The following is a 21,537-nucleotide window of genomic DNA, read 5'->3' as shown; positions in this document are numbered from 1 at the left end:
TACTGCTTTTAAGTCATCCTAAAAGCTTGCTGCCAAGATTCTTTATTTTCTTAAAGACAAGCAGGGTAGATGGGTATCTGCCTACCTATGGCTTCATTTAAATCCTTTGGTGATGGAGCCACCGTCGTGGCTCGGTGGTTAATGAATCCAACTAGGAACCATGAGGTTGCGGGTTCGATCCCTGGCCTTGCTCAGTAGGTTAAGGATCCAGTGTTGCCATGAGCTGTGGTGTAGGTTACAGATGTGACTCGGATCCCGCTTTGCTGTGGCTCTGGCATAGGCCAATGGCTACAGCTCCGATTCACCCCCTAGCCTGGAAACCTCCATAGGCCACGGGAGCAACCCAAGAAATGGCAAAAGGACAAAATAAATAAATAAATCCTTTGGCGAGGTTGATAATTTTTTAGGTGTTGATTTTAAATTAATTTAGTGACTCTTAAAGATAGCTACTTTAAGTACTTGTAAAACTAAGTATTGTATCTCTTCTGATATTTAAGATTTTATAAGACTTTGCTTTTAAAGAAAAAAAGTGGAAGTGTGTGCTGTATGGCAGGTGTTCAGCACATTTTTCATAATAGCCAAAAAGTAGAAGCACTTCAAAGATTGATAAACTAGTTAATAAATAAACAAAATATGGTATGTCCATACAGTGGAATACTATTCAGCATTAAAAGGAATGAATTACTGAAACATGCTACAACATGGATGAACCTCAAAACATATGTTAAGTAAAAAATGCCAGATAGGAAAACTACATTATTGTATGGGTCCATTTATATGGAATTTCCAAAAAGGCGAATATATAGAGACAGAAAATAAATTAGTGGTTGCCTGGGGCAAGGGATGGGAAGGAGAATTAACAGTAAACTGGCATGAAGGATCTTAAGATGATGAAGATATCCTAAAACTAGATCATGGTAATGCTTTCACACTTGATAAATCCCCCCCCCCAAAAAAAATTGAATTACACACTCAAGATGGGTAAATTTTATGGTATGTAAATTATACCTTAATAGAATTAGAGGAAAAATTGGTGATGTTTGCTATAGAAAGAGAACTGAATTAGAAATGAGGAGACTTGATAATATTAAGAGATTGATATTAGGTTCCTGCCATACAGTTCGCATTTATTAGGTACTTTGAAAGATGCAGAACTGAAGAGCTGGTACCCAAGCTGTCACATAGGCAGTGTGGCCAAAATACTTTCTAGTGGAGTTTTTGTTGTGGCTTAGCAGGTTAAGAACCCGACACAGTGTCCATGAGGATGCAGGTTTGACCCCTGGCCTTGCTCATTGAGATCCAGTGTTGCAGCAAGCTGCGGCATAAGTAGCAGATGGAGCTCAGATCCCACATTGCTGTGGTGTAGGCCAGCAGCTGCAGTTCTGATTCAGTCCCCAGCACTGGAACTTCAATATGCCACAGGTGTGGCCTGTAAAAAGAAAAAAAGATTGCTCTCCAATATTTACATTTACCTGTCCCCAAGAAAGTTATTTAGGGATTTTGGTGAAATGAATATTAAATATTTCTACAAAACAAAAATGCTTCTTACTGGCTAGTTGATGAGTTGAATAGTACACTTAGGAATAGAGCAATTCGATTTAAGAAGAGTAATTTATTTGTCAAGACAAACAGATGATCTGGAGAAGAGTCTGACATGAACTGCAGTCAAACCCATTCAGCTTGGCCCATGGATCATTTGGTGGGGGGGCAGGGGGCAGAGGGGATATCCCAGTGTCTTATGGGGATTTATAAGGCAAAACTGTATGAAATCTCTAAATTTATCTTAGTTTTTGTTTTGTTTTGTTTTTGAGTGCTCTACGTTAGTTCAAAGAACCACTTAGGGAAACCAGATATCTGGTGCCTTTGACAACAGAAAATAATGGTTTCTCAAATAATTATTAGTTATATGAGAAACAAATCTAAAAAAATCTAGAAATGTGGGAGTTCCGTTGTGGCTCAGCAGAAACAAATCTGATTAGCACCCATGAGGATGCAGGTTTGGTCCCTGGCCTCACTCAGTGGGTTAAGGATCCAGCATTGCTGTGAACTGTGGTGTAGGTCGCAGACATGGTTCGGATCCTGCATTGCTGTGGCTGTGGTGTAGGCTGGCAGCTACAGCTCTGATTAGACCCCTAGCCTGGGCACCTCCATATGTACCTCAGGTGTGGCCCTAAAAAGATTTTTTAAAAAAATCTATAAATCTTGAAACACATAACCACATCCTGCTCTCTTCTGTAAAACAAAGCATCATATAGTCTACAGATTAATTATACTAGTTTAAAATATGAGCAGAGAAACCAAATGACTGGCTAGAACAAAGACTAAGTCGGGTATATGAGAAGTATTTGTTTATAATAAATTTAAATTTTAGAAGTTCATTCTGCAATTAAAACATAACACTGAATACAAAGAATCTTTCTAGAATATTAAATAGAATGTGCAGATTTTTATTTTTTGAAATCATAGATTTTGAACCAGTAGGTATTTGACACTATTTACACTAGCTTTATGGAAGGATGCCCAAGAGAGTTAATCAAAGAGCAGGTGAAGCTCCTTTCTTTAGTTGCTGACAGTATGCTAACAAAAATAATGTATACCACGTTAATACTGCAATTCTTAAAGTTCTGGAAATAATGGTCCAGACCTTTAGACATTTTAGCCAGACTCCAGTGACTTAAAACAAAGCAAAGCAAAACAGAACAATCACAATTGGGAGGACTTACTCAAATGCATTTACATGATCTTTTTTTTTTTTATTTGCATGATCTTTAAAGGTAAAATTAGCATAAGAAATTGGCATGGTGAGGGAATTAAAAATTATGTAATGAGACATTATTTTTTGTATTCAGTAAACAAGACTGCAGACTAAATACATGTCTGGCCATGAAATAGATGTGGAGGAGTACCCCTGTGTAGTATTGATTATCGTTATGAAAGTTACTGATTTTGCACCTCCATGGGCAAAGCATGCCTTGAACTAAATATTTACTGGACGCTTACACAGTAGGCAACATAAGGGATTTAAAAAAAAAGAAAAGAGTCATTTCCAGAACCTACGGAGTTTACAGTGTACATGAGTTTAAGATGTATTTCTCTGTTAGAGAAGAGAATTCCAATTGTGCATTTCTGTCAGTCTTCATAGTTCATATAAATTGTAGGGAAGCCTAGTAAAGGACTTTAAAATATCAGATAAGGGGTGGGGGTAATATTTTGTTGGTTTTTTTTTTTTTTTAACCTGCTTAATACTAATTAGGTGAGGGGCTGATGTGCCAGAGGGGAAAATCCTTATAAACAGGTTTCCTGGGGCAAATTTGGGGATAAGACAGGAATTAGAACAAGGTTAGGGAAAATCAGAGAGGACATAGAAGGAACTCCCACCTCTCCACTTTCTAACACTTTTTATTGTAAAACAGAACACACATATACAGAAAAGTACCAAAAAAAAAAAGTACAGTTCAGTGAATCATCGCAGGGCTGATACCACCAGGTCAGGAAAAAAGAACCCTGCCACAGCCAGAAGTCTTTTTTGTGCACCCTCCCAGTCGCTGCTATTTGTCTTTCCCTCCAATGGAACTACTAACCTGGTTTTTATGATACTTTTTCTTTGCTTTACTTTATGGTTTCTACCCAAGCATGCATCCTAAAATGTTAATATTTGTTTTGCCTGTTTCTGAACTTTACAAACATTGAATTAGGTAGTATGTATTTTAATCTTATCTCTAAAGTCCTGTCTTCCTTTTCTTAGAACTCCCCCCACTTTTTCCACATTGTTGATCACTCAGCATTTCAGTCTCAGCACCAACACAATCTCTGTTCTCTGGCTATTGTTATTTTCTTTGATTTTTGATAAATGCATCCCATTTTCCATGGCACCTCTACAATCTGGAATGGTATCAGGACAGCAAGGAGCTCATAGTCTCTCTGGGAAGGAAAAAATCAGAGGGCCTAGATAATCTATTTTTTTTTAATACTAATCCCTAGAACTGTCTGCATTTGAATGAGTTAATGTATCTAAAGTCCATGGGCAATGGTCCCTGTTATGTAAGTCATTAATATGTCCCTTGTTCTCTTTCAGGTATCCAAACTATTGACTCTACCCAGGCCCTGTTCCTTCCAATTGGAGCATCTGTCTCTCTCCTAGTAATGTTCTTCTTCTTTGACTCAGTTCAAGTAGTTTTTACAATATGTACAGCAGGTAAATGAGTTCCTCTGTTTATTTTTAACATGAAGCTAAAAGGAAATTTTGTTAACCTTTTTTAAAATCATCATTCAGAGATTAAAATTTAGGAATTCCCTTTGTGACTCAGTGGGTTACAATCCTGACTAGTATCCAGGAAAAGGTGGGTTCAATCCCTGGCCTCGCTCAGTGGGTTAAGGATTTGGCTTTGCTGTGGTCAGATCCTATAGCTTCAGCTGTGGTTGTAGGTCGACAGCTAAAGCTCCAATTCGACCCCTAGCCTTGGAATTTCCATATAGCAGGTGCAGCCCTAAAAAGCAAAAAAAAATTGCAAATTTTCCTTCCTCAGTCTGGCTTTCTCTTCCCCGACCCTTCCTGAACTACTTGATACCTCTATCATCAGATCAGACCTGCCAACCTAATATGAATGAAAGGCCAGGGGTTGAAAACTCATGAGCTTTGCGACAGCAGAGCAAGATTGCTTTGGCTGTGGCTCCTTGTCTGGTAGGTTACCAGAGGTCCAGTTTGGCAGAGTGGTCATTGGCAACCCATGTTTCTGCAGATAGAAACATTGATAGCTGATCAAAGTAATTCAGCTGTTAGCTATGTGATGAGTTTTCAAGCTGAGCCATGATGGACATGTATAAAACATCAAAATGCTACTTTATTTGTTAGGAGATCATACCTTGTCTGCTGTTTTTCTTTTCTTGTTGAGATAGAGGAGAATGAGAAAACCTACCAATACTATCTCTACCTCACATCTTTTTTATTTTTATTTTTTATTTATTTATTTTTTGTCTTTTTCTAGGGCCGCACCCACGGCATATGGAGGTTCCTGGGCTAGCGGTCTAATTGGAGCTGTAGCTGCCGGCCTACACCACAGCCACAGCAACGCAAGATCCAGGCCACGTCTGCAAACCTACACCACAGCTCACCGCAACGCTGGATCCTTAACCCACTGAGCAAGGCCAGGGATCAAACCTGCAACCTCATTGTTCCTAGTTGGATTCGTTAACCACTAAGCCACGACGGGAACTCCCTCAAATCTTTTTTAAAGTGGCCGTCGGTGTGGTGCTAAAGGAAGATACTTTTCTTCTCTAATTAATATCATTTATGCATTTGTTGATAAAGTGTCTGGGCAATGATTATTTCCGTACATCATCCCATTTTTCTTATGATTAAGTAAAATAATAAACAACAAAAAAATTTAACCATATGTTTTCTTCCTCCAGTTCTTGCAACAATAGCTTTTGCTTTTCTTCTTCTCCCGATGTGCCAGTATTTAACAAGACCCTGTTCACCTCAGAACAAGTAAGGACTTGGGATTTTCCTCTAAATTGTAAACTTATATGTCTCTCATGCTCGACAGCAATTGACTGAAGGACACAAAACACTGGAAAGTGAGATGTTTGGTCTTTAAAAACTGGAATATAGTACTTTTTTTTTGCACCTTTTTATTCCAGAGGAAATATAAACAAATCTTAGGAAATCTGAGTCATTGTAGTATGCTTCCTTGCTTAGATTATTGAAGAGTGAGCAGGATTTTTTTGAAGCATCATTTTCATTCCTTTACTAGTTAGTTAATGGAATATGAAAATAGTGCTTGGAGTTCCCTTGTGGCACAGCGTGTTAAGGACCTGACATTGTCACTGTTGTGGCTTGGGTTGCCACTGTGGTGTGGGTTTGATCCCTGGAGCAGGAGTTTCCACATGCTGTGGGTTCAACCAAAAAAAAAAAATAAGAAAATAGTGTTTGACTCAGATATTCTTTGGTTTTCATCTTGATTACATAGAATATATACTGGCCACTTAAATTTAATCTCATTGTTCATTCCTTATCTTAAAGCCATTGCTCCATGGAAACAAAATGCTATGCTGATGGAGATGCTGTATGCACTAATCAGTCGCTTGGGGTGGCTGATCTTCCCAGGAATTAGTAATAACCAAATAGATGTGCCATCTTAATTGTATAACTATTGACTTTCTTCATTTTGTTTTCCTCATAAAAATTAGAATTTCCCCTATATTTAGATTATCCAGAGATGGATATTACCACTTTAAATTTTCAGTAGGATAAAAAGTGCATTATCAAATGCATGCACAAGTATATTTCTTATGAACTTCCTGTGGTTTATTCCAAAGAGATTTGGGTATTTTGGATTACTGTTCTAATCTGGCCAATTGCAAAGTCTGGTCATAAAGGAGAGTTTGGTTATTGAATGTTATTGAATGTTAGAGTTTGGTTATTTGTTGTCCATTAGTCCAATAAGTGTTGTGTGTTTTCCAGGATTTCCTTTGGTTGCTGTGGGCGTTTCACTGCTGCTGAGCTACTATCGTTCTCTTTGTCTGTCATGCTCGTCCTCATATGGGTTCTCACTGGCCATTGGCTTCTCATGGATGGTAAGTTAACTAGTATGAGGCAAGGTTAAATTTTAATACAATTTATAGTTAAATTGTCCTCTTTTTGTCTATCTTCTGTGTTTTAGTAATACTATCTGTGATTACTATGACTATTAGATGTCCAAAGCTGGTGTTGTGTATCGAGTTTATTATTTTTACCCACATTCTTAAGTTTTTATGGGTGTTTTTGTTTGTTTGTTTGCGTTTTAGGGCTGCACCTACCGCATATGGAGGTTCCCAGGATAGGGGTTGAATTGGAGCTTTAGCTGCTGGCCTATGCCACAGCCACAGCCTTGCTAGATCTGAGTTGCATCTGCAGCCCATGTCTTCATGGATACTAGTTGCTTCATTACTGCTGCAGGACGAGAACTGTAGTCTGATTCTTAACCCACTGCTCCACAGCTGGAACTCATTAAGATAATTTTTAATAACAACTTTTTGAGATGTAATTTACATATCATACGGTTTACCTATTTAAAGCGTACAGTTCAGTACTTTTTAGTGTATTCACAGAGTTGTGCAACCATCACTACAGTCAATTTTAGAGCATTTTCATCACCCACTCTGCAAAACCCATTCCTTTTAGTCACTTCCCCACTCCTCACCTAGCCCTGGGCATCCACTAATCTACTTTCTGTGTCTGTGAATTTGCCTCTTATGGACATTACACATAAACAAAATCATACATGACCTTTTGTGTCTACCTTCTTTCACTTAGCATTGATGTTTTCGAGGTTTATCCATATTGTAACTTGTATCACTACTTCACTCCTTTTTATGCCCAAATACTATTTAATTGTGTAGATATATCAATTTTGTTTATCCCTTCATCAGTTGCTTCCAATTTTTTTGGCTATTAGGAATAACGGGCCTATGAAAACTGGAATACAGATTTTTGTGTAAACTATACTTTCTTAATATAAATGGGATTTCACTATAATACATAAATATGTGGAATGTATTATAATAATGTATGTCATATATAATGTGTTAGACTTCCTTTGTGTGATGATATAAATACATGTCTATATCATTATATAAAAGTATATCATAACCTTTTTAATAGTTTAAGAATATTATAAATAATCCTGAATTTTTAATTCTTTTTTTGTTATCTTTTTGCCTTTTTTAGGGCCGCTTCCCACGGCACATGGAGGTTCCCAGGGCTGTAGCCACCGGTTTACACCACAGCCACAGCAACGCCAGACCCGAGCCGAGTGCGAGCTACACCACAGCTCATGGCAACGCCAGATCCTTAACCCACTGAGCGAGGCCAGGGATGGAACCTGCAACCTCGATAATAGCTACATTTATTGAGTGCTTTTTATACGTTAGGCACTCTGCTAGGTGTTTTATATGGATTTTCTCATTTAATCCTGAAAACAACTCTTTGAACTAGGTACTACTTTTAAAAATTTATTATTAAAGTATAGTTGATTTACAGTGTTGTGCCAGTTTCTGCTATACAGCAGTGACCCAGTCATACATATATATACATTCTTTCTTTAGTGTTATTTTTCCATCATTGTCTGTCCTCAGAAGATTGGATGTAGTTCCCTCTGCTGTAGAAGTAGGACCTCATTGCTTATCTATTCTAAATGTAATAGTTTGCATCTACTAACCCCAAACTCCTAGTCCATCCCACTCCCTCTTCCTGCCCCCTTGGCAACCACTGTGTGTGTGACTCTGTTTCTGTATTGAAGGTAGGATCATTTGTGCAGTATTTTAGATTCTTTACAGAAGAGGAAGCAGGTTCAGAGACATGACTTCCCAAAGTCACAGAACTCCTGTGTATATTTCATACTTACTATCAAAACATCATTTCCCAAAGTCTCCTTTCTATTCTCTCCCATAAGACATTTTTAGACTTTTCTTTAAGACCCTGTAACCATCTCCACCTCCTTTCTCTCACATTCAGAGATTGTTTTCCTAATCTCAAGAAGTTTCAACTGCTTTGCCCCACAGAGCCTGTTCACCTTTTCCTTTCTTACAGTGTTTCAGAAGGGAAGGGTGTTAAAACACTGTAACACTATCTAAAGATTTTTTTTAAGGAAGGAATTTGAAAAGTGGAGATTTTGGGTATGGATCACATTAATCCTATTCCCTGTTCCAAGCAGCCACAAGCTAATCAAGACCTTGGAATAGAGCTCTTTGGAAGCAGTGCCAGGTCCAGCTCTGAGGGGCTCCTCTTCTTTGCAGGCACTGAGGACAGCTCAGCTACAGTGTAACTGCCACTCAGTATCATCTCACTATAGAGCCACCCAGAATGATGCTTTTTGTCTGTGCCTCAAGTGCAGGAGGGGTTAAGTTATGCACCCAATTTTAAGTACTGTGACATTGGAATATATATACTCTCATTTTAACTAAGTTATAGTATTTGGTGCACAGTTTGGGTTTGTTTGGTTTTTTTTTAGCAGTGTTTTTATGTTTACAATTTAAGAAACACTTGTATTAAAAATGTGAATTAACTTAAAACCAAAGATGAGAATTCTGCTCATGGTCAAATTGGATAGAATTTGATAAAAAGGATTTTAAACTGTATTTTTTTTCTGTGATCCAGAATCAGCAATATAGTCTTTAATAAGGAAGAAATTTCAAACCTCAAGGAAAACTAAAAACTTATCCTTATGTCCCAAGGTTTTGTTTTTTGTTTTTTTCTCATAAGTTATTTTGATCAGTACAAGGATGTGAAATTTATGTGTCAGGTTAATAAGTTGAAAGCTCTAGGAATTCCCGCTGTGGTGCAGTGGGTTAAGAACCTGACTGCAGCAGCTTGCATCACTTATGGAGGCATGGGTTTGATCCCCAGCACAGTGCAGCAGGTTAAAGGATCCAGCAAATGGGGCTCAGATTCAGTCCTGGCCCAGGAACTTCCATATGCTGTAGATGGGTCCATAAAAATAAAAATTAGAAAAAAACATTTTTAAAAAAGCTCTAAGGTATTGAAACTATAGAGTGGATTGCAAGTCCTCTGAAATTACATTTTTTGCTTAAGAAGACAAAATTATAGTGATGGAATACAGAACACTGGTTGCCAGTGGTTATGTGGGGAGCAGAGTGTGACTATAAAGAAATAGCACAGGAGTTTTGTTGAGGTGGAACACTGTTCAGCACTAAGTGTGGTCACTCTGCAAGTCCATGCACATGTTAAAATTCATAGAAAACCTGTTTTTATAGTTTGATATCTTTTTTAAATGTTAAACTTATATTTATAATTTATAAGTATATAATTTATGTATATTTGTTGTCATAGTTCAGTGATTTTTTTCTTTTTTTTTTCTTTTTTTTTGGAGTGCTTATTGTAAACCAAGTATTGGAACTCAGAAGTAGTTCCATGAGGTTGCAGATCAGTTACCCTTTAGACTTATATATTGGATCTTTAATGACTCAGAATAGGAAGGCAGAGTCAAAATCACTAGTGCCCAGCATATGGAAGTTTCCAGGCTAGGCATCAAATCAGATCTGGAGCTGCCAGCCTATGCCACAGCCACAGCAATGCAGGATCCGAGCCATGTCTGTGACCTGCACCACAGCTCACAGCAATGCTGGATCCTTAATCCACTGAGCGAGGCCAGGGACCAAACCCATATCCTCATGGATACCAGTCAGTTTCTAGTAATGGGAACTTCACTGCTGGTTCTGAACCAAAACTGGAAATGCTGGTTAGTTGAATAAAATTTAAACTAGATTATTTCAGTCCATAAAAATTGACTCTTAAGAGATCCTGTTTTGTGATGATATCCTTGAATTTTAAACGAGCTCACTCCCATAAATCTCCATAGATGGTATATGAAATGAGATGAGAAAGTTGTGGGTTCTGCTGTTTTAACAGAGGAATAGAAAAGTCATAATCACCTAACCAGGTGTGATTCGTCTTGATCCTGGCACCCAAAGTCCATCTGGTGACAGTGATGCTTAAACTAGCATCTAGCCCCCTGGGTGGTCTGAGGGTGGTCACTCCTAACTTGCGGTGGATCTACTTTCATGGAACTTTTACTCATGTGTCCCCAACACATATGACCCTATTTACCGTTCTGCTAAGGGTTTTAAGTTTACTAAGCTGCTGATCCAAGTTTTAAAAGATCATATACCTCTCAAAACAGTAAGCAGTATGATCTTTATATTCTCTCCCCTCCCCGAGCATTACATAGAACAGGAAAATACCAAAGTAGTGTGTTACTAAGAAAGAAAAAGTTGGCATGAGGCACAATGACATTCTTTTCAAGATAAACTGATTTACACAGCCTTCTGAAACTCATATTTGAGAGCAGGTCAGCAAAATTTTCCTCACTGTACTGCTGCAGGCAGGGGTGGGGATGGGCTTATTAGACTCACTAAAGGAAGAGTGCGAGAAGCAGCTCTCTACAGCCGTGCGAAGGAGCCATCTCACTACAGGATTCTTTTCTTCTGGACTGTTAAAGAGTCAGTAAAAATTGGCCATCTAGAAAAAAAAAAAAACAACCCCCCAGCCCCCACCTCACTATTTTCGCAGTGACCAAGATCAGGAAGAGATTGCTATTATGGAATTTAAGTGTTCAGGGAGGTTCCCCAAAACCTTATTGGCTCTAACTTGTAAACTTTTATATTATTTTCTATCATGTTTGCTACTTGCCAGTATCTGCTTGTCCAAGGATCTCTTCTTTCTACCCATTTGTACTGGTGAAACTGCCTTTGTGACTAAGTTTGGAGTTTTCCCTGGGGAAAAAAAAAAGTCTTTGTGCTTTTTAGTTTTTAGTTGTTTGTTCTCAAATAAGTGTTTTAGGTGTGTATTACTGGGTTTTTGCTATTATAGAAAAGATAGCTTTTTAGCCATGCACCTTTAACATTCTGAAATATATTCTTCTCTGAAGTGGAGATTGTCTTGACAGACTTCTCTGCAGAATCAAATCATTTTGTAGGCAGTGGTAACATGGTTGTAGAATTTTTTTAAGTGAGTATTTTTTTAATTGAACTCAGTTCTCTGAAGTTAGAGTGAAAACAATGATAAATGTGGTGGTTTTAGAGGGCAAGGCATGAAGAATATTTTCAGAGTTATACCAAGAAGCATTAATATTAAGAAGAGACTTTACAGCAGAAGTTGGCACAATACTGCAAATCAACTATACTTTAATAAAAAAAATTTTTTTTAAATAAATAAATATAGTTGGGCCTTCCTGGAAATTGAGAACTCAAGATGGTGAGAAAAGAGGACTTTAGAGTTTTCTTGAACTAAATCTATAGCTTTTTTATCTACTCAGTTTCATCTGACAAACCTTTTACATTTAGGAAGACTTGAAAGAATAAGTGGTGTGGTATGTTTGCAAAGGCTGATGAATCTTGTATAACATATCTTATATTCAAGGATTGAACTGGACTCACAGTCTGCTTCACCTGAGCAGTTCAGGGCCTAGAAGATTCTTGAAAGATGGCTTGCTTTATAGCACTTGCTAGTAGCCTGTGATTAGAAAATGTTCAGTCTGGAGTTTCCATTGTGGCTCAGTGGTTAACGAATCCGACTAGGAACCATGAGGTTGCGGGTTTGATCCCTGGCCTCGCTCAGTGGGTTAAGGATCTGGCGTTGCCCCGAGCTGTGGTGTAAGTCGAAGACTTGGCTCAGATCCCATGTTGCTGTGGCTCTGGCTGGCGTAGGTCGGCGGCTATAGCTCTGATTAGAACCGTAGCCTGGGAACTTCCATATGCCACAGAAGCAGCCATAGAAAAGACAAAAAGACCAAAAAAAAAAAAAGTTCAATCCCAGAAATCTAATCATTGGCTTTTTTCTTGCTGTAAATGCTAGGCTCTGGCCTTTAGTCCTCATCATGCTTAGCTACCCGGAGCTCCTGCATCTTGGAAGTGAGCACTGTTTGAGACCTTCCAGGTTACCTAGTCCTTTTAGAGAACATTTTTGGTTTGGTGTCATTGTCTTTGTCCGTGGCCCTACTGGTTGTGGAAGACAAGGTGATACAGAGATTATATCAGTAGTATACTGAAAATAATTAGAGCTAAGTGGCTGAGAGTAATAATTTATTTCTCTAACTAACACTTTTGATTAATTTACATTTAACCAAAGTTTTATTTGCTAGTAAAGCTATTAGGGGAACATCTTGGGACTTTCTCAAACAACATGGAGTGAGGGAAAGTTATCACCTCTTCCTTTTGGCTTGGAACAGCCCAAAGGAGGAGGTAAGGATTATGTGAATGAAAAGAGTGAGGAAAAAGAGAGAGGCAAGCTGGATGAAGAGTTGAGAGTGTGTTTCGGGGCTGTAACGCAGCTAGTGGCGCTGTACCGTTTGGGCGGGAGTGGTTGTCATTCACCATGCTTGTATTAAGAACCTTTTCTGACATAGTCAGATGGGATGCCTGCTGCTTCTTCAGACAGGGAACTTGGAGTACCACGGGGAAACTTGAGCAGTAGCTCAGCTTAGAGAGAAGGAGTAGGAGCAAGAAGGAGGCTGTGAGGCCGAACCCACGTGGCACAGCGCCATTCAGTGAGTGATGCCCAAGCTATGTGACTTTACAGTCAGACTTGATCCATCACAGAGTAGAAAACCTAGTGACTTACCGCAAGGAATGATGTGGACTGACTTTTGACAAGGCAGTGAAGAGTAAGTGGAAAGGAGAGAAAGTGGGAAGTCTAGGGAACCATAACCAGGGTGTGCAGCGACAGTAAAGAGGAGTACCCCACAGTGGTTGTAGACTGGCTGTATGTGATAAAGGTTGTGAGAGGTTGAAAAGGAACTCAGGAGTTCTGTTGTGGTACAGTGGGTTAAAAGTGTGATGCATCGGCTTCGGTCGTTACAGGGGCACAGGTTCAATACACAGCCTGGCGCAGTGGGTTAAAGGAGCCAGTGTTGCTGCATCTGTGACATAGCTTGCAGCTGTGGCTTGGATTCAACCCCTGGCCTAGGAATTTCCATATGCTGTGGGTGCAGCCATTTAAAGAAAAAAGAAAAGGAACCCAGAGTTTGTTTGGAAGATTAGGGATAGAATGACATTGTGCAGAGTCATGGAAAATCCTGTCACTTAGCAGTACTGTGACTGTGTTTAGTTTAGACCCAGGTGTGGTAGGATGAGCATAAAATGAATAACTGGAACAGTGTCCTTAAGTAAATGAAAAGGGTGTGATCTAGGGTGTGAGTTGGCTGTAAAGGAGCAAGGGTGATGCATCCGAAGTAAGGGGGGAGTCAGGTAACAAGAGCTGGGAAGTCAGGAACTGGGCTTGGCTCACAGGTTTTTCATTCAGAATAGTCTCCTACTCATAGACTGTTGAGCAACAGCTATAGCGAGAAAAGGCATTTTCCCAAATTCTGGTAGGTCAGAGTGAGCTTAAGGGTGGGCACTTTGCACTAGTACCAGGTAAATGTCTTAGATTGGGGCTTAGGGCTGCCCCAGGGACTTACAGACTCTATTCGGTTTATGGGTTGAGTACCTTGTGGAGAAGCACTGAGCCTGTGCTCCACTGACTGCTGTCCCCTCCCCAGCCTTGGCCATGGGTCTCTGTGTCGCCATGATCGCCTTCGTCCGTCTGCCCAGCCTCAAGGTCTCCTGCCTGCTGCTCTCAGGGCTTCTAATCTACGATGTCTTTTGGGTGAGTGTCTATTGGGCGAGTATCTGTTTCCCCAAAGCTGCTGTTCTCCTTTGTGTTTAATTGGAGCATTCACTCCTGAAAATTGTTAACTCTAAGTATCCAGAGTCTCACTGGCCAGAGTATCTCCTATCTGAGGCCACTTCTCCAGTCCTGCACTGTACCTATTAAAAGGTGAGCAGGCAGCTCTCTGTGCCTTTGTTTGTTGAGACTTGTGACAATAGATAGAGTGTGTGTGACTCTTGGGGTGGAAGAGGGAGCAGGCAGACAAGGTGCTCTGCCCTGGGAGCACTGCCAGCTCTGCTATAAGGGACTCCCCTGAGTGTGGAGAGAAGTCTGCAAGTACACACAGGAGCAAAGATTTTCTTTCTCCTCAAAACATGCCCTCAAAAAAGCTTGACGTTGTGCTGGGACTTTGCCTTAAGAACAAAGAGGGTTGGTACTGAGATCCTGGTGTTTTCCAGTTCCATCCCTCATAGGTGACTCTCCCCTTGGCAGGTGTTCTTCTCCGCCTACATCTTCAATAGCAACGTCATGGTGAAGGTGGCCACACAACCGGCTGACAATCCCCTTGACGTTCTGTCCCGGAAGCTCCACTTGGGGCCCAATGTTGGGCGCGATGTTCCTCGCCTATCTCTGCCTGGAAAACTGGTCTTCCCCAGGTAGGACTGGCAGGTTGGGTGAGCCTCCTCATGTGATGGTGGGGACACTGCATTCTTCTGCCCCTCCGTACCTCATTGGTCTGTCCTTGTCATCAGCATTCTGATGCTGGACTGGGAGGTGTTGTGAGTCGTCTCCATTTTACAGATGAGGAAGGGAATACTGACCTGATTTGAAAAGAGTGATCATTAAGTGATATGGGTGCTATTATTAACCACTGTTATCAAACAACCATATGTTACTGCTCTCACCGTAGTTTAAAGTTGGCTGGAGGGCAGAATCCAGATCATTCTTACAGCTAAGACATTTGTGAAAATATGTCCTAATGCTAAAATTATGCAGTTCCTGGAACTGTAATCTTGGAAAAATCAATGTGCTGTTTCAGTCTCCTATATCTGATGGTAGTCAGGTGCTTATTTGAAGTCTTAGTGGTGAATGTGTGACACAGTGAGTTGCCTGACATTTCTAGAGGTAGCAGTGCCTAAGCAGATCACCTGGGCAGTCGCTTGAGAAATACTCTCCCCAAGCCCTGAGGGGTGGGGCTCAAGGCCTCCATTCCAATACTCCCGTGGCTTTTAATCTCTGACTTCTTAAAAACTAGTGTTGTGTTCAGTAGAGATTTCTATCCACTGTTCAGGTAAGTCATTTGACTTCTTAGAAAGTGAGCAGACTTTGCACAGGAGAGATAGGGTTATAAAGGGCAGCACCCCTGACGTGTGACACTGCATTCCAGCTCCACTGGCAGTCACTTCTCCATGTTGGGCATTGGAGACATCGTGATGCCTGGACTCCTGTTGTGTTTTGTCCTTCGTTATGACAACTACAAAAAGCAAGCCAACGGTGACTCCTGCAGTGCCTCTGGGCCCGCCAACATCTCTGGACGCATGCAGAAGGTTTCCTACTTTCACTGCACCCTCATTGGCTACTTTGTAGGTAAGAAAACCAGAGAGGCTGCATGTGATCACCTCTCTGGCTATCCTCCAACCTCTAGAATTAAAACACATCTTCCAGCTGCAGATGCTAGATGGAAGGACAGCAGTAACTCTGGTTGCTATTGTAAACAACCACAGAGAAGGGGAAAGAAAAAAAAAAAAACAACTGGCCCGTGAGAGGAAAGATGCTCTCTGTATTGGCCAGGAGCCCAGTTCCCTATCCAATAATATGTCTGGAGAATGTTGTAAGAAAAGTATGATCAGACCTCAGAGTTGAGAACACCTACCACACACTGATTGTGGATCAGCCTGCATGCTTAATTAAGTCTTCAGCTTGAGTTTAATGAATGTCATGTTTATTTCCTACTTTATTAGACAGTATTTCCTTTCATCTGCTCTGACATTTCTGTCACCTCTGATCTTGGGCTCTCCCTAGACTAGTTTTTCTCTCTCCAGCTCTGGTTCAGGCAGACAGGAAGAGATGGCTGTAATTGGATTGTAGAAACAGTAGTAACCTTTTTGCACCTGCATCATCTGCGGCAGTGAGTGGGAAGGAGCATCCCTCACCTCCCACCTCCTGCCCAAGGAACACTCCACACCGCCATAGCCGGGGCTCATTACCAGTGCACTCGGAAAACTCTGAGCACAGCAGGACACCTGGTGTTGTCCTCACTAGACAGATGTGAAAGCCAAGGCTCAGGGTTGTGAAAGGCCTTGGTCAAGGTTACATAGCTGTTGTAAGCAGCAGAGTTGGAACTTGAACTCCTGTCTTTTGCCTCCAATGCTGTCATCATATACCACAGAGACAGAGGGAGAGCAGGCACACTTGGGGCTGAAATGAGACCCGGAACCAGGGACTTGAGCAAGAAATGGGCCTTGACCACTCACAGGTCCTTGGAATTTTAGGTGTTTAAAGCCTGTGCTGCTCCTTGTCTCTTTACCTGCTTGAGTGGGGTGTTTTACTCCCTACCATTGGGTAGAATGTGTCACTTAGAGCTATATGATCTCAAGACTGCCAAGAAGCAGCCAGGTAACAGAGGCTCTTCTGTCTTGGGGCTGGCTCCTTGGAGTCATTCACGAATATTCCTGTCTCTCCACAGGTCTGCTCACTGCTACTGTGGCATCTCGAATTCACCGAGCAGCCCAGCCCGCCCTTCTCTATTTGGTGCCATTTACCTTATTGCCACTCCTCACAATGGCCTATTTAAAGGTGAGAGAAGCAGTTATAAACCAGTGAAAACAATAACTTGGCATTGACCCTGGACTTACCGCATGTATTCTCCTTGCTGGAGGTGGTTCTGCTTAACACCCTAAGCTCTTGATCTTGAGAGTGGCGTGTTTTTGCTTTTATATTTGTTTATATATTTTTGCTGACTTGATACTAGCAACCTCTTCTGGATTCTTATAGCTGCTGGCCAAAAATACTAATGAGTAGATCCCTGACCACCTGGTCATGAGTTAATTAACTGAAATCCCTAAAGCCCAGCTGCAGACTCCTCTTTCCCTTAAAAGCAGCACCCTATTGCCACTTAACAGCTCTTTTAATACTGCGCATTAACGTTTGAAAATAATTAAGAAATATGTTATAAATCTAAGGACATTATCTGATTTACAAGATTTATGTTTATATCATCCACACATTACAGATGAGGAAACAGACACAGAGGTTAACTTCCCTAGGTCATTTGACTCATGAATGACAGAACTGCCACCAAAAGAGAGTTAGTAAAAGCCCTTCTCTTCTGAAGGGGGGCCTAAGAGCTCTTCTGGTAAATTCTTCAAAGAAAGATGGGCTACCTTTCAGTGAGTAAAATTTGAATGACCTTTGATTCTCACAGAGGCAATTGATCTGAGATTAGGAGTCAGCAAGGACTTGTAGTTGTGCCTCATGTTTAAATCTGTCACTTAGTCCTGTTCCTTCTTTCCCAGGGTGACCTACGGCGGATGTGGTCTGAGCCATTCCACTCCAAGTCCAGCAGCTCCCGATTCCTGGAAGTATGATGGATCACAGAGAGTGACCAGATGGCTTCTAAATCCTTTTCTGTCAACTCGTGGTTTTGTTTCCTCTTAGAGCTGGCCTGGTACTTGGAGATGTACCTGTCTAAGGACTGCTGTGTGACCGGATTTTGCATTTGCAGGAGCGAGGTGCTGGAGCCCTGTGTGGTTCTTTCTCTTCCCGCCGTTGGAGTGGTGGAGCCCCTCCTGAAAGGACAGGCCCTCCCTAGCGCTCCTTCCTCCCCCATTTTTATGGATCTGCACCAGACTGTTACCTCTGGGGGATGGAGATGTGACTGTTGAAACTGACACCGGCAAGGAGTCGTTCTGTACCTTTGAACACTAAAAGGATGAGAAACATTAGCAAACTGGTTTCTTCAGTGAACCCTCAAGAACTTTGGGACCAGTTTCCTATGGGGGACTCAGTTTCAGAGAACTGAGACAGAAGCTCTTCTGTCGTTATATTCTTTCCTTTTTTTGGATTTATTAAATATTTTCTGTGGTGTGAAGTGACTTATTAAATCCACAGACATTGAGTGACTTCTTACAACATACACACAAGAATCTGTTGTAATGAGCTCATGTCCACCTGGATGTGTTGGCAGTGAACAGGGGCACGGTTTTTATACATACATACCTACACACACATGCACATAGATATATATGAACAAACGAAAATTAAAACCTGCTAAGATCATGCTGTGTAGCAGACAGGGGCTTGCTGTAATTTTTAGCATGTAGAGCAGTTCACTCTGGCTTCCTTGTATATGGGTCAGCTGCTGTCTTTCCCTCCACAACCGAACGTGCAGTTAAAGACCAGTATAGTATTTGTACTGATATACTCATGGACTTTAGGGGGGCTGTCATTTGGTTTTGATCAGTGTAGCAAATTAGGGATGAAAAGTTAAAACTTTTTGGCCCTTTTTTTTGTTTTTACAGGCTTCTCCCTTGCAGGGCTTTGGTAGTTTCTTCTTGAACCAATGCATGTATTATAGCAGCAGGTGTCTTTGTGCTTTCTGATCATAGTAATGTACTACTTGTAAATACATTTTTCTATTTTCTATTTTTTTGTATTTTTTTTTTTTTTTGGTGTTTTGTTTCATTGGTGTGCTGTATTTTCCATGCCCTCACTCCTTTAAGAAAAAAAAGGAAAACAACACAATCCTGTCCTTGCTGTTGTGATTACAGTCTTGGTTTACCTGTGGCGACAACTGGATGTTGGGGACAAATGTTCTCTATATTCCAGGAATTGTGGGAAGAGCAAGCGCTGTGACCCTTAGAATCCAGCTGTGTGCTGTGACCTTTGCTGGAGAGCCAGCTTCCCGGCAGTAACTGTAGTGTCATGTCTGCTTGCCTTTGTCGAAGCAGCCGCAGCCTGCTGAGAAGTGGCCTGGGATTGGCCTGCACACCTGAGAGCAGGATGAAGAAGGGCCCAGTGTCCTGGTTTCTCCCTTCAGCAGGCGACCTGTGTATATACTAGTGCGTTGTGGGTCCTGGGGCTAGAGCTGTCAGGGGAGCCTGAGGCTGTCAGAATGGTGCACTGCTATCCCACCCCCATGTCTTTAGATCCTGCTGAGGGCTGTTTGGTTTTTGTTGTTATTTTTTAATGAATGGCTCCTTTCTAGCCTTTGTTACCTCACCTTCACTTTTGGTTTTTGGTACCAAGCAGAGCACCCATCATCTCCTACCTGCTCTGCCTGTTCAGGAGACTGGCGAGAGGCCCCTGTGGTCAGACAGGTCTCCTGCAGCTCTGGTTCACCCTACAAACGTCTGAGAACAAGGCTTCTTCTGTGAGGCTTCTGCTGTCCTCGGAACTCAAAACAGCTTCTGGGTTTTTGTGAAGACTCAAAGTGAGCCTCCTGCTTAGCAGCCGTAGTTGTTTCTTAGTATGCTAATGGCTAAACGGGGGAGGGCAGGAAGTGAGGGGAATCTTCCAGAACGACTCTGATTAAGGGCAAGTGCCAATAATGGTTAGAAGTAATATCCTGGCAGTTTTTCATTTTAATTTTTCTAACTATTCATAAATACTCAAAAATGTATTTCTAACTTTTCATTACAAAACTAAATTCCAGACAGAAGAAAATGTAAATTTTGTCATCTTCACTTCTTTGCAGTTTTAGAGGGGGAAAATACCCACACAGGATTCCTGAATGTAATTTGGATTCCAGTTCTAGTCTTCAAAGCCCTTAAAGCTTTGGCAGAGGAACTGCAGATACTCCTGTCTTAAATTAAGCACAGCAGACACACTAGAATTGGCCGCTTCCGAAAGTGCAGTGCTCTTCTAGTGGGGAAAGGTGGCCGGGGGCAGGGGGTTGGTTAAAGCCTGGCTTTCTCCTTCCAGCCTCCCTCCTTTACTTGATACAGTTATGTCCTCATCTCATTTCTCCTGGTTTCTCAGATACTTGAAGTTTGAGGGTATTCTAGGAAGTCCTTGCATTAGGCAAGGCATGTTGACAGACTTCTAGCGTGGACCCCCGTCCTCCCTCTCTCCCTGGTCTGGGATCATCTTCCCCCAGAGTCTGCATGTTGGAACTCTCACAGTTAACTTTCTTCTTTTTAATTTTAGCTAATAGAGATGTGTCAGCCAAGTTTATGCAAAGCCTAGCACGTTCCATTGCTGTTATTACCGTTTATGCCTTTTCTGAATAAGATGGCTACACCGCTCCCTGAGTCAGAACAACTCAAACTGGAACTGGAGGGATGGGGGGGGCGGGGGGCGGGAGAGGCTACCCTCTGAATTGCCAGCACAGGCCTTGGTTAAGGAGGTAAGTTATGTTACCCACAAGAAAAACAAAAGGACTAGTTACTCTGTATGGGTGGAAGGAAGGGAGTTCTGTTTTGCCAATAAAGTGTTAAAAATAGAATCTACCGTGTCTGCATAGCAGTTCTCACTGCTGACCAGATCCAGTGTTGTATGTAGATATGTGTGTTTTATAAAGCCTTACATTTACATCAGCACCTCAGAATGTAGCAGTTTTGTACATAAATGAATGTCAACTGTGCAGTTCTCTTCCACAGAAGCAGGTCAGACAGCACGGGCTCAGAAGGAAACCGGCCTGTTCTCCTTCTGGTTTTCCAGTGCACACTGGCCTGGGCAGTCTCCTTTGTTCACTCAATCCCATTTCTTTTGCAATTTTCAACAATAACATCACTTCAAAAACAAGGGCTCCTAACACAGGTGTTGGCCTTTCTACAGCAATTTATATTGGAGAACTGCAATTCTAATAAAAGACTCAGGCCTTCCCCTCTTCTGGGAGGGATAAGCTAGGTAAGAGTTGTTCTTTTTTTTTAAATTCCATTGGAGTATAGTTGATTTACAATGTTGTGTTAGTTTTAGGTATACAGCAAAGTAAATCAGTTATACATATATAGGTGGTTTTTTTCCCCATATAGATTATTACAGACTTTTTTTTCTTTTTTTTTAGGACCACACTCATGGCATATGTGAGTTCTCAGGCTAGAGGTCGAATCAGAGCTGCAGCCATGCCAGATCCTTAATCCACTGAATAAGGCCACGTCCTCATGGATATTAGTTGGGTTACCACTGAGCCAAGATGTGAATTCTGGTTATTATAGAATATTGAGTCCAGTTCCCTCTGCTATATATTAGGTCATTATATATTTTATGTATAGTAATATGTATATGTAATTCCAAACCTCTAATTTATCCATTCCCCCCCCCCCACATACACATTTCCCCTTTGGTAATTTCAAAATCTGTGAATCTGTTTCTATTTTGTATCATTTAAAAAATTACACATAAAGGTGGTATTAATGTCTTTCTCTTTCTGATTTACTTGCCTTAGTATG

General features: G+C 41.1%; 1 protein-coding gene across 1 annotated transcript in view; it reads left to right on the top strand.

Moving 5' to 3' along the window:
- Positions 1 to 18,236, top strand: part of SPPL3 (signal peptide peptidase like 3) — a 120,618-nt gene extending 102,382 nt beyond the window's left edge. Inside the window, exons 4-11 of the mRNA XM_047759406.1 lie at positions 4,076 to 4,195; positions 5,410 to 5,488; positions 6,464 to 6,576; positions 14,037 to 14,143; positions 14,639 to 14,802; positions 15,534 to 15,733; positions 16,833 to 16,942; positions 17,662 to 18,236. Coding sequence (XP_047615362.1) covers positions 4,076 to 4,195; positions 5,410 to 5,488; positions 6,464 to 6,576; positions 14,037 to 14,143; positions 14,639 to 14,802; positions 15,534 to 15,733; positions 16,833 to 16,942; positions 17,662 to 17,733 — 965 coding nt within the window. The 3' untranslated portion in view covers positions 17,734 to 18,236. The remainder of the gene's footprint in view (positions 1 to 4,075; positions 4,196 to 5,409; positions 5,489 to 6,463; positions 6,577 to 14,036; positions 14,144 to 14,638; positions 14,803 to 15,533; positions 15,734 to 16,832; positions 16,943 to 17,661) is intronic.
- The last annotated feature ends 3,301 nt before the right edge of the window (positions 18,237 to 21,537 follow it).

The sequence above is a fragment of the Phacochoerus africanus genome, chromosome 15, assembly GCF_016906955.1.
Source record: "Phacochoerus africanus isolate WHEZ1 chromosome 15, ROS_Pafr_v1, whole genome shotgun sequence".
Lineage (NCBI taxonomy): Eukaryota > Metazoa > Chordata > Mammalia > Artiodactyla > Suidae > Phacochoerus > Phacochoerus africanus.
The sequence above is the reverse complement of the archived record's forward strand: the minus strand, read 5'-3'. Positions and strand labels throughout refer to the sequence as shown.